General features: G+C 62.4%; 2 protein-coding genes across 2 annotated transcripts; both read right to left on the bottom strand.

Moving 5' to 3' along the window:
- Positions 1-32: 32 nt before the first annotated feature.
- On the bottom strand, positions 33-6,513 carry GRIN3B (glutamate ionotropic receptor NMDA type subunit 3B). Its single transcript, XM_030509121.1, has 10 exons — positions 6,070-6,513; positions 4,756-5,354; positions 3,356-4,400; positions 2,991-3,136; positions 2,729-2,844; positions 2,390-2,541; positions 2,146-2,310; positions 2,007-2,074; positions 1,364-1,624; positions 33-512 (listed from the first exon to the last, which is right to left on the bottom strand). Exons 1-10 carry the CDS (start codon positions 6,511-6,513, stop codon positions 440-442), a joined length of 3,069 nt encoding a protein of 1,022 aa, XP_030364981.1. The 3' UTR covers positions 33-439.
- A 1,172-nt stretch (positions 6,514-7,685) lies between these two features.
- On the bottom strand, positions 7,686-15,141 carry WDR18 (WD repeat domain 18). Its single transcript, XM_030509111.1, has 10 exons — positions 14,916-15,141; positions 14,400-14,510; positions 13,721-13,854; positions 13,404-13,545; positions 12,730-12,873; positions 12,485-12,549; positions 12,246-12,370; positions 9,557-9,723; positions 8,826-8,894; positions 7,686-8,570 (listed from the first exon to the last, which is right to left on the bottom strand). The coding sequence occupies exons 1-10, from the start codon at positions 15,123-15,125 to the stop codon at positions 8,439-8,441; spliced, it is 1,299 nt and encodes a 432-aa protein (XP_030364971.1). The 5' UTR covers positions 15,126-15,141; the 3' UTR covers positions 7,686-8,438.
- Positions 15,142-16,764: the final 1,623 nt, after the last annotated feature.

The following is a 16,764-nucleotide window of genomic DNA, read 5'->3' as shown; positions in this document are numbered from 1 at the left end:
AAACCAAACCAAATGCTTTGATGAATGAAGAGTAGAGTTCATTCTATTTAATTAATGTACAAAATGTGTTTGTATATAATAATAAATATTATCTCTAACGCTGCTGCGGTGCTGCCGGGGTGTCCTGCAGCAGCTCTGCTGGAAGGGGGGCTGTGAGGAGCATCCCGGAGGGATGTGCCAGGGGAAAGGCTGTGGGGAGGGAAGATCTTTCGCTGTGCTGTCGCCTGGTCCCTTTACAGCTGCCCACAGCTGGATTTGGGGGTTACTTCCTCCCCTGGCCCAAGCGAGGGGCTTTTCCCTGCTCCACAGGGACCGGCGCATCCACCTCGCACCATCCACCCGCGGTGAGGCTGGAGATCAGCTTTGCTGTCCCGGAGCTGCCTCTCTTGGAGGGATGTTTGGGTCTTGGCTGCCGCATCACTGCGCTGTGGGACGAAGGCTATTCACCTTCCTCCTCCTCCTCCTCTCTGCTGCCTTGCAGTGGGGCTGAGCTGGGCCGGGCCGGGGGGTGCCTGCGGTGGAGGGAGGGGAAGCGTTACCCTCGCCCCGAGCGTTGCTGCATTGAGGATGCAGCTGAAGGCAAAAAGCAGCCGTCACTTGTCTCCATCATCTTTATTTATGTGATTTAATCCCCCGGCCTTGAGGAAAGGGGTGCAGGGGTCTCACATCCCATCCCACTGCCTAAACCCCCATCCCAAAACTTGCATCCCATCCCAAAGCTCACACCCCATCCCATTGCCTAACACCCCATCCCAAAACTCGCAACCCATCACTGCCTAAACCCCCATCCCAAAACTCACATCCCATCCCAAAGCTCACACCCCATCCCATTGCCTAACACCCCATCCCAAAACTCGCAACCCATCACTGCCTAAACCCCCATCCCAAAACTCACATCCCATCCCAAAGCTCACACCCCATCCCATTGCCTAACACCCCATCCCAAAACTCGCAACTCATCACTGCCTAAACCCCCATCCCAAAACTCACATCCCATCCCAAAGCTCACACCCCATCCCATTGCCTAACCCCCCATCCCAAAACTCACATCTCATCCCATTGCCTAACCCCCCATCCCAAAACCCCCATCCCAAAACTCGCATCCCATCCCAAACTAAACCCCCTCAGCTAAGGCTGCTGCCTGCAGTTTAACCCCCAGGAAGGGGCAATGAGGAAGGAGCTGGGGAAGCGGGTGGGGGGGGCAGCCCCAGGACACACCCCCCTCACCTTCCTCCCACCCCAAAGCCCTTTTCCTTCCATCCCTCATCCCGTTGCTCCCACTCCAAGCGAGGGGACCATGTGCTGGCCCAGCTGCTTTGGGGTGTTTTGGGGCTCCCACCCCCCCGGTCCCTGCCCGTGTCACCTCTCCGGGGGCTCCTCGGTGGCTGTCCCTGCAGGCAGCACCCGGCTGCCCTTGGCCGTGCCCAGCGCGGCCACCAGCTCGCTCCTCCTGGCCAGGGCCGCGCGCAGCCGGTCCCGCAGCTCCCAGATGCTCCGCTCCAGCTCCCGCAGCTCCTGCTCCAGGGGCCCGTTCCCGGGGGGCTCCTCGCCCTCGGGGGGGGCTTTGCTGTCCAGCTGGAAGCGCACCCGTCGTGTGCTCCAGGGCCTCGGCTGCAGGGCGCACCTTGTGGGGAGGGGTGGGAGGGTTGAGCCGGGAGCCCCCCCCCCCAGGATGGTGGGTGCCCACGGGGAGGAATAGAAGCAATAGGGCTGGGAAAGAGCTTTAAGTTCATAGAATTCCAGCCTGGGTTGGGTTGGAAAGGACCTTAAGATCATTGAGCTCCAACCCCCTGCCACGGGCAGGAACACCTTCCACTAGAGCAGGTTGCTCCAAGCCCCTGTGTCCAACCTGGCCTTGAACACTGCCAGGGATGGGGCAGCCACAGCTTCTCTGGGCACCCTGTTCCAATGCCTGAGCACTCTTTGGGGGAAGAATTGTTCCGATATCCCATCTAAATCTAAAGGAAAAGGAGAAGAGTGGGGCAGGCACCCAGCTGCGGCCGTACCTCTGCTCCAAGCTCAGCTTTTGGCTCTGCTGCTCCTCTGTGCCCATGTTCAGAGCCCGGTGGATTTTCTGTGGGGAATAAAGGATGCGTGAGCTGGGGCTGGAGGCGGGATGCGCGAGGCAAGAGGGAGCAGCAGCACCTGGCTCGTGTGCAGCCAGTAGTTGAACTTCTTCTTGCGCTTGATGCGGGGCAGGACGAGGCGGTAGAAGACGTGTTCGCCCAGAGAGGTGAGCAGCGAGGTGCTGAGCCCAATGCAGAGCAGCACAAAGAGCCCCGAGAAGTGGTAGATGCCCATCTGCAGGGTCTATGGGGACAACGGGGAGTGTTGGTTGAGCCGGAGAGGGGGGGATCAGACCCCAAGAGCCCCCCCGTGAGCCCAGCACCTCGGTGACAGCGAGGACGCGCTTCCCGCACGGCACCATCTTGTACCACTTGTCGTGCAGGAGGTCGATGAACCCGGAGGACTTGTACCAGCTGATGAGCTTGGAGATGTTGGAGGTGAGCGGCGAGTTCTGCGGGAGGCCGATGCCGTAGCCTGGCCCCGGGGAGAGAGCGGCAGCGCTGGGGAGCCATGGAGCGGGGCAGCATCCCCCTGGCACGGCCCCATGGGAGCCGCAGGCAGAGCACACACGTGTGTGCACACGCACATACAAACACACACAAACACACAGTCTCCTGTGTGCCCCCCTCCACCTTGCAGCTCCCCATTTCCCCCCCCAAACCTTCAATGGCGAAGGGTTTGCCCACAGTGAGCAGTTTGCAGTCAGAGTCAATGGAGACCTCATAGTCCAGCAGCGACTTGTCCATGATGAAGGCGTTGAGCTTGGGGGGCTCCGTCCTGCACCAGCACAGGGGGACCCTCAGGGATGGGGCTGCCCCAGGGGTGAGGGGGATGCACAGGCTGAAGGGATGGGGCAAAACCTGCCCTTTGGAAGGGGTAAAAGAGGGGGGGGAACCCCTCAAGATGACATCCCGGCCCCTCACTTGAGCATGGTGATGCCAGCAGGGGTGTTGGGGACGTTGTGGCGCCGCATGTGCTCATGCATCTCGGGGAAGCTCTTCTTGATGTACTCCTCGGCGCTGCTCTCCCACACGGTGCCGAAGCAGAAGCCCTGCGAGGGGTGATGCAGCTGCAAGGAGGCACCAGAGCATCAGTCGGGAACAGCCCCAGCTCCGTGGGGACACATCCCAGGCCCTGTGCTGCAGGACCTGGGCTGTGGGGACCTTTGATGCGCATCCCATCAGGGAAGGTGCAGCAAGAAGGACAGACACCCCCCCCCCCCCTTGTCCCCTTCCCTGGACCTCAGCCCTGTCTCACCCCGTCTGAAGCAGCCTGGATCCTCTCCTACCTTTGGGTCGTGGATGCCTGAGAGCTCCTCGAAGGTCTTTTCCCCCACCATGACAGCCGCCAGGTTGGCCGTGTAGCTGGAGAGCACCAGGAGGCAGAAGATGGCCCAGAGGTTCATGAGGAAGCGGCCGGTGCAGCACTTGGGCGTCTTGCTGGACACGGTGCGCCCAAAGAGGATGGCGTAGCAGAGGTTGAGGGCTGAGGAGTAGGAGAAGATCTTCATGCGGTTGCGGCCGAGGGGGGTCATGCCGTAGGGGCTCTTCCACTCGTACAGGGTGAGGAAGAGGGCCGTCATGTGCAGGGCCACAAAGACGCCCACCCACATGGTCCAGTGCAAGGGCCACATGAAGGCTCCGATGGGCGACGCCGTGTCCTTGGTCCTCACCAGGATGCTCAGGCTGGTGGAGAAGAAGGGGCTGGTGAAGTCGATGACTTTGCTCCGTGCCGAGTTGATGCTGAAGGAGGTGACGGCCATGTGGGCCATGCCGCTGAGCAGGTCCCCCACCAGCCCCGTCCAGCGCCCGTTCTTCCAGGCCCCGTATTTCCCATCACCCACAATGTAGAGCTCAAAGGCAAAGCTCATGTCCTCAGCCAGCTTCTCCAGCAGGTCAATGCAGTACCCGTAGCAGCACTTCTTGTACACCCGCGGCACCGACCCGTTGCCAGCACCCAGCTCCTCAAAGAGGGCGTCCAGCACGGCCGAGTCGTTGGTGCCAGGGTCCAGGCAGAGCTGCCCAACGGGGCAGCTCTCGTCCTCATCCACCTCCCTGGTGAAGACGAAGGGATGCTCCACCAGCGTCACCACGCGCAGCCGCCGGTGGGTGCCCGCGGCCGCCTCGCCGGGGCCGTGGCGCTGGCTCTGCCGGGCGCCCTCCTCCAGCTCCAGCCTCCCGCGCCGCCACGAGCCCACCGTCCCCCAGGCCGGGGCCCCCCGCGGGTCCCGCTGCAGGCGCCACACGTGGAACCGCTGCTCCAGCCGCACCAGCCTCGCGCTCTCCACCCGCACCGGCCCCGTGCGGCCGTGGAAGGACGTGTTGGACAGGAACCTGGTGGGGAAGGGGACGGGAGGGGGTCACAGCTCCAGTGGGGACCAAGGGCTTAGAGCTGGGAGCAATGTGCCCAACTCGGGCACTGGCAGGACCTGGCCCCGCTGCGTCTCGCTGCGCTGGCAGAGCCGAGTGTTATTAATGTTAATAGAGCAACCATGATCGGGCAGCATCAGGGAGATGGGAAGTGACACGTCCCTCTCTGTGCAGCCAGCACAGAGCGTGTCCTGGAGGGAGCTGAGCCCCACCAGGGGCCACACAGGGCTCTGCACACCCCAGCTCTGCCCCCACACCCCCCCCGGAGCACCCCAATATGATGGAGCCAGGGAAAGGGGCACCCCAGCACCTCCCTTACCGGGAGAGGACGAGGCCGGGTGACTCGCCACCCGCCGGGCGCCCGTCGCTGCAGTTCACTGCGGTGTGCAGCACGGCGGGGCCGGGCCGGGTGCGGGATGCGCTGCCGATGGCGCGGGACACCAGCTCCACCACGTCCTGGATGAAGAGCTCCAGCGGCGGCGGGTTGAGCTCCCCGTAAGCCAGCAGCCCCAGGGGCAGCCCCTCGGTCTGCAGCTCTCCGGCGCTGAGCGGGGACCCCAGCACCCAGTGAAGCTCGTGCAGCAGCAGCCCCGACTCCTCGGCCGTGCGGAAGATGAGCCGGGCGCGCTGCAGGTCGCAGCCGAGCACCAGCACGGGGCTGGAGAGGGTCCTGAAGTGCTCCCGGTGCTGCTGGAGGTAGCGGGTGGCCCTGGGCTCGTCCAGGTACCCGAGGTCCAGGACGGTGCGGAGGAAGAGCTGGGAGCGACGGGCCCAGAGGCCGAGGAAGCCGGAGACGTCCCAGGGGTGGCAGAGCACCAGGTTGGTCTCCTGCCAGTCGTTGGCCTGCAGGATGCTCACCAGCACGTCCACCAGCGTCTCCAGCGAGCTCTGCCGGTCCACACGGAAGTGGAAGGGGCTCTGCCGACACAGAGGGGTTGTGGCTGTGCCCCTGCCTGGCTCCTGCCCGAGGGAAGAGCCCAGAGGCAGCACCCACCATGGTCCCTCATGCTCCCTGCCCGCACTCTGCCCATTCCCTACCCCATCCAGCACAGGGGACTGAGGGGATCCAGCACCAGGCACGTCCCTGGAGCACTTCTGGGGTCAGAACTGAGGCTTGGGGGATGCGGGGCTGCAGGAGGAGCCAGGGAAGTTGCCTTGGACTGGGAGCTAGGATAGGGCTGGGATAGAGCCGGGCAGGGGGCCATGAGAGATGAGATGGGGGCTGGGATGGAGCCAGAATAGGGCTGGGATGGGGGCCAGGAGGGGGCTGGGATATTGCTGCGATGGGGACAGGAAGAGGCCAGGAGGGCGCTCAGAATGAGGCTGGGATAGACAAGGGGTGGAGGTCAGGATAGAGCCGGGATAGAGATGGGAATGGAGGTGGGATAGGGCTGAGATGAGGGAGCCGGGATGTAGTCAGGATAAAGTTGGGATGGAGCCGGGATGCAGCAAGTACGAGGGGCTGGGACAGAGCCGGGGCTGGAGCTGGACTCAGGGTCGGGAGAGGAGCCGGTTTGAGGACCCGCGGGATAGAGCTGGGATGGAGCCGGGATGAGTGTCGGTACAGGAGCAAGGACGGAGCCGGGCCGGGGAGCTGCTCCCGGTGCCCGGCCGCGGCGGGTGCGGGTCTTACCTGCGCTCGGACGGGCAGGAGCCCGCGGGTGTCCAGGAGGCTGACGAAGGGGATCTCCAGGGCGGCGGCGAGGAAGTCGAGCAGGAGCAGCTCCCGCCGGGAGCGGGGCAGCGCCAGGACGGCAGCAACGCCGCGCCCCGCCAGCGCCCCGCAGAGCCACCGCGCCAGCGAGCCCGGGTCCCGCGCGGCCGGGCCGCCCGCCACCACCTCCAGGCTGAGGTTCGAGGGCAGCGGCGTCCCCCCGGGACCCGCCCCGGGGCTGGCACCGGCACCGGCGGCTCTGGCCAGCGCGGCGCGGAGCCGGGCGCGACGGGGGGAGCCGGGCGGCAGCAGCGCCCCGAGGCGCACGGCGGGGCCGGGGGGGGCCGGGACGCGGCAGGGCTGCGGGTGCCCCCCCGCCGCGCCCAGCGCCGCCAGCAGCCACAGCGCCCGCAGCCCCGCCATGCGCCCGCCGCCACCGGCCCCGCCGCGCTGCGCCCCGACGGGGCGGGCCGGGGGCGGGAGCGGCGCGGGGCGGGCGCGGGGAGGGGCCGGGAGCGGGGCCGGGTGTGGGGGGGTGTCTCTGGTCCCGTCCCGCAGCCCCCGGGCACACGCTGCAACGCGGGGCCGGCGCGATGGCTGCGGCCGGGGGGGCCCGGTGCAGGAGCCCCGCGGTCCCCAGCGCGGTCCGGCTGCCTCTGGACCAGCGGCACCTTCCTCCTCCTCCTCCCCGCCGCAGAGCGGTCGCTGAGCCGGGCTCGGAGCCCTGAACTCGCCCCCCATCCCTCCGCAGCCTCAAAACCGGGGGGGTCCCGAGGCCGGGCAGAGTTTTGGAGCCTTCCTCCTCTGCGGGGGTCACCCTCCTCATCACCCTCCTCATCACCCCCGGGGAAACTGAGGCCCGGCCCCGGGAGCACAAACACCAGGCACCAGTAAAACGCTGTGAAATCCATATGGAAAAGAAAGTGAGGGATGGAGCCAGGTACCAGCTGGCAACAAGTATCGACCATTGGGCTGATCTAATGAGTCACAGCTAATGAATTACCCCTGCAGAGATGGGGGTCAGAGTGAATCCTGCCAGGGCATGGGGAGCCCCTCATCAGGGGGTGCTGGTACCCCCTGGAACAAGATCCCCACTGTGGGACCCCCAGCAGCTCCTTCCCACAGGATGAAGCTCAGGAGGGAGCAGGCTCTAGGTATGAAACTGCCCCCCAAAACCCAGCCTCTGCCTGGGTGCAGCACAGGCGGGGGGTCATAGGGAGCCCCATCCAGCACCCCAACCCCACTGCTGGGGGACTCCAGGCTCTTCCTATGGGGTGGGGGGCAGAAATGCTCCCAGCTCCCTGCTGCAGCCACTGGACATGGATCCAAACTGGCAGGAGGGAAGTGGGAGCAAATAGGAGCAAAACGGTGCTTATTAAGCTAAAAGCATTATCTAAGGAAGCTGTCAGGAGCCGGGTGCCACATCCCGGAGCCAGGGCCCTGCTCCATCCCTGCAGGGACACGGAGAGACCCAGGAAATGAGGACAGAGCACCGCAGCTTCCCTCGGATGGGAACTGCCTTCCCCACGGCCAGCGCTGGGTTACCGAGACCTGGGGCCAGCAGCAGGGAGTTGAAAAGAGAAACCTCAGGCACCTTTCACTATAAAAACCAAATCTTTTATGTAAAAAATAAACCTAAACAAAACCCACCCTCACCCCCCCCCCGCTGCCATGCTCGTGACGATACAAAAGGCCAAGTACCCCCCCCCCAGAACACCCCAAAACCAAAATAGCTGGATCCAAATATATATAAATTGTCACGTTACGAGATTGGAAATAGCACCCGGGAGTCAGCCCCGCACCCCAAAACCACCCCCTGCACCCAGGGACACCCCCAGCTCCCTGGGCCAGAGTCCTGGTCCCCTTGGGCCCCCCCCAGGAGCTGCTCAGGACCCGCTGTCACGACAGTGGAAGAAGCCCCAGCAGATCCCGGCTGTGATGCCAAGCAGCATTCCCAAGGGTGGGATGGGTGGAAGGGGTCTCCAAACTCCAATCTCATTCAAGAGAAAGCCCACGTTTCTGTCTGCACCGCAGGGTCAAGTAACCAAAAGAACAAGAAAGGGCCAAGGAAGAGACAGGGAAAGAGCAGGAGCCGCATCCTGAGCCCCACCTCGGAGCCGGCGCCGCTCCTCCCGCAGCCGGATGCTCCGAGTCTGCCCCCAGCAGCGAGTCAGGGTGACAACGGTCCCCGAGCTGTCCCCGCAGCCCCAGTCCCGCGGCACCGGGCGAGTGCCAGGCCCAGCTCCGGTGCGTGGCGTGGGGCAGGCGTGTGCAGGAGCCCCGGGCGGGCTGGGGCTGGCGCCCAGGGCAGGGAGAGGCAGAGCGGGGCGAGGGCAGCGGCTGCCGCTTCATTTGGCGGGTTTGGTGATGATGCGAGCGGAGAAGTCGAAGAGGTTCTTGTTGATCTTCCGGAGGGTGCTCACCTCCTCCTCCAGCTCACTCACCTGGATCGTCAGGTGCTCCTGGTCTCCCACCAGGTTCTGGGACAGGGAAACACAACAGGGAAGCATCAGGCACCCGGGTCTGCCCGCTGGCAAGTGGAGGCTGCACACCCTGAACCCTTTGGTTCTCTCCCTCCTCCAACCGCAGCCCCTCCTGCTGCCCCCAGCGAATTCCACGGCTCGTTCCTCCCAGCCCCAACCTGCACAAGGCCCCAAAAGCTGGTTCAGCTGCAGAGGCCCCCAAGAGGTCTGCGCCAGAAGGACACCACTTCCCCGCCTCGGAGCAGCTCTCACCTTTTCCCTTGTCGAGTACATCTGCGAGTAGGTCTTCCTGGCCTTCTCCAGGTAGCTCTCTCCAGCCTCCTGCAGGGACCGAACAGGAGGGACTGAGACAGACGATCCAGGTCCTCTCCCAGTGCCCCCAGGCAGGGTTCCCTGCTGGGAGCAGGCAAAGAACCCCCCCAGCCCCATAGGACAAAGCAGAAACAGAGCAGAGACTGCAGCAGGGTACGGCCAACCCTGCAAACAGCACCCTGACACAGAGCCCATCCATCAGCCATGGCAGGACTGTCACTCGCCCGAGGACAGACACTGACAGAGGAGAGAAGCTCTGGGGGCACCAGCAGGCACACGGTGAGCACCAATGCTGCAGGACCCCCCCCTTCCTGGGGATGGCCTCACTAGGACCGAGGGACCGTGGTGGTGGGACAGCAGAGCCAGCCCGGGCTGCGGCACAAGGCTGGCAGGACAAATGACTGCAGCAGCCAGGAGGGCGAGTGGAGCATGAGGAAGAGGAGGAGGAACAGGCTGTGCCGCGCTGGAGGAGGGAGCGTGCAGGGCTCAGTTAACGGGGCAGTTCCACCGCTTTCAGCAATAGCACTTGGGGGATGTTTGGCAACGTTGGGGAGACCAGAACAGGCTGTGGAGCTGCTGTGGCTCAGCACGGAGCAGCCACCGCTGCTGTGGCTGGAGGAGAGAGTTTGCACCCTCCAGCACAACGTCCCCCCGTCCCCTCATCCCAGTACCTGCTGGTGGAGCCCCAGGCGCAGCGTCACCCCCTCGCTGCCCTGCTCGTCGCTGCTCTCGGTGCCGTGGAGGTGTTTGCTGAACTTGGGCAGGGGCGCGCTGGGCTTCCCATCGGGGTTGAGCATGTTGGCTGGGGCCAGCACGATGAAGGCGTTTGTAACCGGACCTGCGACGGGACAAGAGGAGGGGACAGGTCAGGCTTCCCCCGCTGGGTTTGCCCCTTGCATGGTGCCCTGAGAGCAGAGAATGACCCGTGCCAGGCTCCCACCTCCCTCCCCGGGCAGAGGCAGAGCCCCTCGGCCCGCTGCAGCTCAGGGAGGAGCGGGAGGCCCGTCCATCCTCTGCAGAACCAGCCATCCATCAGCGCTGCTGCTTCCCGGCTGGCTCCTGCAGTGATCTATCACACCCTCTCCTTTGGCAGAGCTAATGAGCATCTTCATTACTGCACTTACCCACACACGCTCCTGCTCCCTGGCAGCAGCCCCCCTTCTGCTGGAGAACCACTGCCCCCCACACCCCAACCCTGCCCTGGTCAGACACAGCAGCAGCCCCGCTCTGGTGTGTGAGCCCCGACCATCCATCTCCCCCCCCCTGCACTCAACAGTGTGAAGGGGAAGGTTAAAAGGATCCAGATGCACCTGAGAGGGGGCAGGTGCCTGCCTGGTGTCCCAGGCGGAGGAGCTGGGAATGGTGCAGGATGAAGGAAGGAGCTGGGGGGCTCGGAGCTGCCCAAGGCTTTCAGTCTCTGCAGAGGAGATGGACCAAAGCACCTCTGATGCAGACAAGGGCTCTCTCTCCATCATCTCCCCATCCAGCTAGACCAGAGCCTGCCCCAAAGCCTGCCCATCCCAGGATCCAAGGCTGGATCCCACTGGAAAACCAAAGGCTCTGCCAGCACTTCCAGCCTGGCCCCGAAGCTGCTCTTTGCCAACATTTTGCTGTAACAAACCTATTGTTTTCCTCTTGCTCCCTCCCCAAAGACAAGACAATTGCTGGTTCTTCACAAGTACCCAGTAGTGAGTTACCACTGGCAGCACATTGTGAAAGGAAGGGACAGGACAGGCAGGAGCAGGAATCTCATGAGGACCCCCCCCCCCAGCCACTCTCAGCCCCCAGTGCAAACACAAGCCCCATCCAAGCACCCCTTGTCCCAGTGGCTCAGGCACCAGCTGCCAACGTGGGCAGAGGGACTGGGCTCAACAGGGGGGACACAAATAATCCATCTTCCAACTGGCAGCTGTGGGCAGGAGGGATCTGCCGGAGCATCCCTGAGGAAAGGGATGCAGGAAGGAGCTCAGGGATGGTCTGTGCCACACGGTGTTTGCAGAGGAAAGGATGGAGCTCGTGTGACAGGAGGGAAGTGGGGCCTGGAGAGGGATTTGGGGCAGTGCTGGGAGCAAAACAGCCTCAGAGCTCTCCTGCTTCCCCTTGGAGCACATGTTGGGTGATTGGGAGCAGCCCTGCCTTGCCCAGCACAGTCACAGCTCATTATCTGAGAGCAGCAGCTCAACTCCTCTGAGCCCATCCGCCTGCCCGTGCCCTGCCTCCCCCATCAAGGACAAGCAAACCTTGCTGGAAAAGCTCCCTGCATGTGTCCTGCCTGCACAGCCACGCTCCTCAAGCCCTCAGCCACGCTCCAGCCCCTCTGATCTATTTGCAGCACCATCAAGGGGAGGGCAGTGCTTCCCGAGCACAGCAGGCTGGAGGCTGCAGGAGCAGCAGCAGAGCCCGTGTCAGCTCTGCCTTGGGGAGGGAAAGGCTCAGGGAATGAGCCAGGGGGGCAGCAGGGAAGAGCTTGTGCCCATCTGCACTCCCCTGCAGCCTCGGAGGGGTTTAATGCCTGATCCTCTGGTGGCTCCCACAGCTCAGATCCTGTTGGTTTTCACCCGGCCAGTGCTAGTGGAGCAAGGCTGGATGGGCGCTGCGGCAGGTCCCCATTAGAAACAGCCCTTGGCAGCAAAAGGCAAGGATGCAGCTTGGCTTCCAGCGACTGCCCCGTGGCAGCAGCTTGCCCACCTCTGTCCAGAGGAACAGGGTCCCACTGTCACCACTGTCACCTCCTGGGAGGGCTGAGGCAGTGCCCAGAGAGCAGTGTGCCAGCCCCCCCAGCAAGAGTGGTGTGAAGGGACTGCAGACCACCACGAGCATGTAAGAAATCCTCTGTTAGCAGCAGAAGGGCTAAATCCTAAATCATGCACTGCTCCAAAGCACCTGATTACTGATCTGAGCTTGCAAAGGTTTGTTTGGGTGGTTTATTGGAGCCATTGGCCTGAAATCCCAGACAGCAGCTTATATCAGATTCACTTCAGGCCTAATGAGCTCATGGGTGCTCCTTGCTGGAGTCACAGAGACAGTCTCTTCTCCAGACACTTCCCCCCCTCCCTCAGCCTCCCCAGGCCTTTGGGTGCGTGTGGGGCAACCTCTCCCTTTGGAAAACAAGGAGGAAGATCCTGGATGTCCTCAGTGACAGGGCGAAATCTATGACTCACTCCCTGAGAGCGCACAGGGGGGTTGTTAACAGACGTGGGCAAGGTCAACATCGCTCCGGGCAGCTGAGGCATCCCTCTGCTTCCTCTGCCCCCCCGGAGGCGTGAAGTAAGGAGCAGAGAAATGCCTGAAGTGCCCAGGGTGGTGCGAGAGCAGCAGTGGCTGAGGAGGGAAGGATCCTGGTGATAAGGACATGCCTACCTTTGTGATTCATCGTCTTCAGGCACTGCTTGCTCTGGATGTCCCACAGCCGGACTGTTTCATCGTGCGAGCCCGAAAGCAGGAGGCTGCCATCCGTGGACACCGACAGACACGTCACCTGGTTCCTGGAATGGGGAACAGGATGTTTCAACTCAGGATGACCCGTGGACTGCCCAGAAACTGGCGAGGTGGGCAGACAGGGGCAGTGAAGTGCTTGGCAAGTATGTCTGGTCCCTCACCTGTGCCCTTTGAAGACCTTCCCATTCTCCCGCTCCGTCTGGAAGGTCCGGTCTCTCTGGACCGGCTGCAGAAATGAAGGAAGGAAGGGAGAGAGCAGTTTAAATTCGGGAAGCCAGCAGGTTCCTCACTGTGTCTGGAGGGGGCAGAGGAGATACAGGGGAACCCAGGCCCTGGCAGGTCACGACGGTCACGTAGAGGGAGGTGACAGTGGCTCAGGGTGCGGAGGGCAGCACCGAGCACTCACCCAGGCACAGAGGTCAACCTGGAAGATGGATCCGTCCATGCCACCGCAGAACATGTGGTACTCGGAGAGATCAAGAGTCACGGCCATGATGCCCACATCGAAGAGGACAGAAAGCAGGAGCTCCCCAGATGAGACTTCCCAGAGCTGGAGCGAGAGGGTACAGGAGAATTAGGGGCTTAAACACTGGAAGAACAGGCTGCTGCTTATCAGCAGCACGTACAGAATCCCCTCCTTGCTGTGGCCGGGGAACCAGAGCCCAGCGCAGGACCCAGGACCAGGCTCCTTGTGACCATGAGACAAGTTTCCCAAGCAGCTCCAAACCCATCCCATGCCCATCCTGCCCCCCGGGGCAGAGCCCTCCTGCAGGGCAGGAGGAGCGAGCTCCAGGCTGCTCTGCTCCCTGTCCTTCCGGACTAAGGGACACCAGTGAGGGAATGAGGGGAGCTGATCCCAAGGTTCCTCAGGGGAAGAGGGACTGCAGAGGCCCAGCTCGAGGGCAGGTGCAGAGAAACTGCTGGTGTTTGGAGAGGCAAAGCCCATTAGGTCTGGCAGCTCTGAGTCATCACAGAGACAGCCAAGAAATTCAGCTACTGCAACCCTGCAGCCCAGCAGAAACTGCTTTAACCCCGTGGGGCCCGTGTGCCTCTGCTGGGTGGGCCAGAGCTGAGCCTTACCTTCGCTGTCTGGTCCAGGGAGGCTGTGGCAGCTCGTGCCAAGGGCCCTCCAAAGCCACAGCACAAGTCTGTGATGGGGAGGCTGTGTCGGGACCACACGTGGCGTGGGTCGGGGATCTGGGAGGGCTCTGCCTGCAGCACGCTGTGGGGAGAACAGAGAGGCTTTACCAACAGCTTAGGCACACGGGCTTCGAGCTGATTGCACCTCCAGGAAGCGGTCGCTGATCTCTTGTTCTAACATTCCTCACCCAGATGCTCCCTGTCCCCCATATGAATGAGTCTGGATGAGCTGAGACCTCCTCGCAGGCCACCGTTACCTGTAAAGGTTCCACACCAGGGCCAGACAGTCCTTTGCCCCTGAGAGAAAGTGGCTGCTGTCATCAGTAAAGCAGAGGCATGTGAGGTCCTGGTAGTGTCTGTTCAGGATGGCTAGCAGGTTCCCATTGGAGACCTACAGCGAAGGAAAGGGCAGGATAACATCAAGGAAGGAGCACTGAGGTGCCACGGAGTAACGCAGTGAACCCAGTGTAACCCCCATGTAATTACACCGCTAATTAAGACCAGAAGGATGGTGACCAGAGCAGAGCAGCCTCTGCAGACACCCAGATCACAAGCCACGCTAGTAATTAGCTAAAGCATGGAAGAAGTGCTAAAGGACAACTCGTGTTCAGCTTTGAGGGAGCAACACCCGCACCCGAGGCACCTCAGCAGCTTGGGAAGGGAAGGAAAGAACAGGCCCCAAAGAACAGACCTCGACCTCACCCAGCGCTTCCCCCCAGAGTTTCTTGCCCCCTGCTTTGCCAAGCTGCCCCATGGAAGCCACTGTCCCTTGGGGCACCGTGGACCCACAGCACAGCTGGAATGTCTGTGACCCAGCAAAGCCCCACTGCGGAACCCAGATCATGGGGATTTACTGACCCCGGAGGGGACAGGGGTAGCTGTGAACTGGTCAGGATGTGACCCTGTCCCTCCCCATTCCCTGTGCCAGCCCCTCACCTCCCACAGGTAGATGCTCTCAGCAACCCCGACCAAGATGTAGAGCCCATTGGGAGAGGCTGTCAGGCAGGTCACCGGCCCGGGGCATATGATCTTCTGCTGGAGCTGGTCCTGGGGGCAGGAAGAACACAGCGGCCATTCAGCATGGGAGGGAGATGGGGGGGCTCAGGAGTGTCACTGGGGGGGCTCTGTGGAAAGAAGGGTGTTGGGTGCCTGTGGTGATGGAGATCTTTATGCAGGGAGGGAAGACCTGGCCATGGGACAGGGGGTCTCCATGGGGAAAAGGAGCCTCGCCACAGAGATGGGGGGTCTCCAGGGAGGGGGTGCCGGCGGGGGACACTGACCATGGGGACCAATGGGTCTCTATGGGGAAAGGGGCCATGGGGGAGCCTGAACACGTGGGCTCCATGTGGGGAGCGGGCCCCCCACCACAGCCAAGGCGGGGGTTCTCCAGGGAGGGGGTCCCCGGTTCCTCCCCAAGACGAGGCCTCCGGGGCCCGGCCGCGGCGCCGGTACCTTCCTCTGGAGCTCCCAGACGTTGATGTAGCTCTTGCCGAGCTGAGCGCCCAGCAGGTGCTCGCCGCCCAGCAGCGCCAGCCCGCGCGGGCCGCTGTTGCCGCCGCGGTAGCCGGGCAGCGCCGAGCCCGAGTGCAGCTCCCAGGCCGAGCAGTTGCACAGCGGCCCCGCCGCGTCCGTCACCAGCGCCACCTCCATGGGCGCCGCCATCTTCGCGGTCCGCCAGGGACAGAGAGAGCGCGGCAGAACGCCTAGAGCGCCGCCCCGCCGCCTCCCGCCGCCAAGAAAGGGAGGCCGCGTGGGGCGGGGCGCGGGGCGGGGCGCGCCGCGGTACCCTATAGGGACACCCCATAGGGACACCCCATGGGGACACCCTACAGGGACATCCCATATAGGCACCCCATAGGGACACCCCGTATAGGCATCCCATAGGGACACCCTATAGGGACACCCCATATAGACACTCCATAGGGACACCCTATATGGACACCCCATATAGACACTCCATAGGGACACCTTGTATAGACACCCCCTAGGGACACTCTATATAGACACCCCATATAGGCATCCCATAGGGACACCCTATAGGGACACCCTGTATAGACACCCTGTATAGACACCCCATAGAGACACTCTATATAGACACCCCATATAGGCATCCCATAGGGACATCCCATAGGGACACCCCATATATACACCCCATATAGGCATCCCATAGGGGCACCCCATAGGGACACCCCATAGGGACACCCTACGGACCTATAGGCACCACATGGGGACCCCATGACACTCTATAGGTATTCCATAGGGATCCCATGGACACCCTACAGACCTATGGGCACCCCATGGGACCCCGTGACACTCTATAGGTGTTTCATACGGATCCTATGGACACCCTGTAAAGGACCGCATCACCCTATAGGCACCTCATAGGGATCCCCATGGACACCCTACAGACCTATGGGCACCCCATGGGGGCCCTGTGACACTCTATAGGTGTTCCATAGGGTTCCCATGGACACCCCGAGCCCTATGGACACCCTATGGACCTCATGGACACTCCACAGCCCTAGGAATACCTTTTAAAGTACCCCATGACCCTATAGGCACATCATAGGGACCCCTATGGACTTCCTACGGACCTATGGGCATCACATGGGGACCGTGTGACATTCTATAGGTATTCCATAGGGATCCCATGGGCACCTTACGGACTGTGGGCACCCCATGGGGACCCTGTGACACTCTATAGGTATTGCATAGGGATCCCATAGACACCCCAGGGACCTATGGGCACCCCACGGGGACCCCGTGACACTCTATAGGTATTCCATAGGGATCCCACGGACACCCCAAGCCCTATGGACACCCTGTAAAGGACTCCATAATCCTATAGGCACCCCATAGGGATCCCATGGACACCCTACGGACCTACGGGCACCCCATGGGGACCCCATGACACTCTATAGGTATTCCACAGGGATCCCACGGACACCCTGAGCCCTATGGACACCCTGTGTGGACCTCATGGACACCCCACAGCCTTAGGAATACCCTGTAAAGGACCCCATGACTCTATAGGCACCCCATAGGGACCCCATGGACACCCTACAGACCTATGGGCACCCCACGGGGATCTCGTGACACTCTATAGGTATTCCATAGGGATCCCATGGCCACCCCAAGCCCTATGGACACCATGTAAAGGACCCCATAACCCTATAGGCACCCCATAGGGACCCCCATGGACACCCTACAGACCTATGCACACCCCATGGGGGCCCTGTGACACTCTATAGGTATTCCATAAGGATCCCATGGACACCTTACGGACCTACAGGCACCCTGT

The sequence above is a fragment of the Strigops habroptila genome, chromosome 20 (assembly GCF_004027225.2).
Source record: "Strigops habroptila isolate Jane chromosome 20, bStrHab1.2.pri, whole genome shotgun sequence".
Taxonomy (NCBI): domain Eukaryota; kingdom Metazoa; phylum Chordata; class Aves; order Psittaciformes; family Psittacidae; genus Strigops; species Strigops habroptila.
Note: the sequence above shows the minus strand (reverse complement) of the source record. Positions and strands in the feature narration are given on the sequence as shown.

Excerpts from the sequence above, each read along its gene's own strand:
- GRIN3B (XM_030509121.1), bottom strand. The coding sequence starts at position 6,513 with ATGGCGGGGCTGCGGGCGCTGTGGCTGCTGGCGGCGCTGGGCGCGGCG. Across the intron at positions 2,845-2,990 it reads GCTGGCATCACCATGCTCAA|GACGGAGCCCCCCAAGCTCA; the intron begins GTGAGGGGCCGG and ends GTGCTGGTGCAG. Across the intron at positions 2,311-2,389 it reads GCGTCCTCGCTGTCACCGAG|ACCCTGCAGATGGGCATCTA; the intron begins GTGCTGGGCTCA and ends TTGTCCCCATAG.
- WDR18 (XM_030509111.1), bottom strand. The coding sequence starts at position 15,125 with ATGGCGGCGCCCATGGAGGTGGCGCTGGTGACGGACGCGGCGGGGCCG. Across the intron at positions 12,874-13,403 it reads CCCTGGACCAGACAGCGAAG|CTCTGGGAAGTCTCATCTGG; the intron begins GTAAGGCTCAGC and ends CTCTCGCTCCAG. Across the intron at positions 12,550-12,729 it reads AGGTTGACCTCTGTGCCTGG|CCGGTCCAGAGAGACCGGAC; the intron begins GTGAGTGCTCGG and ends TCATTTCTGCAG.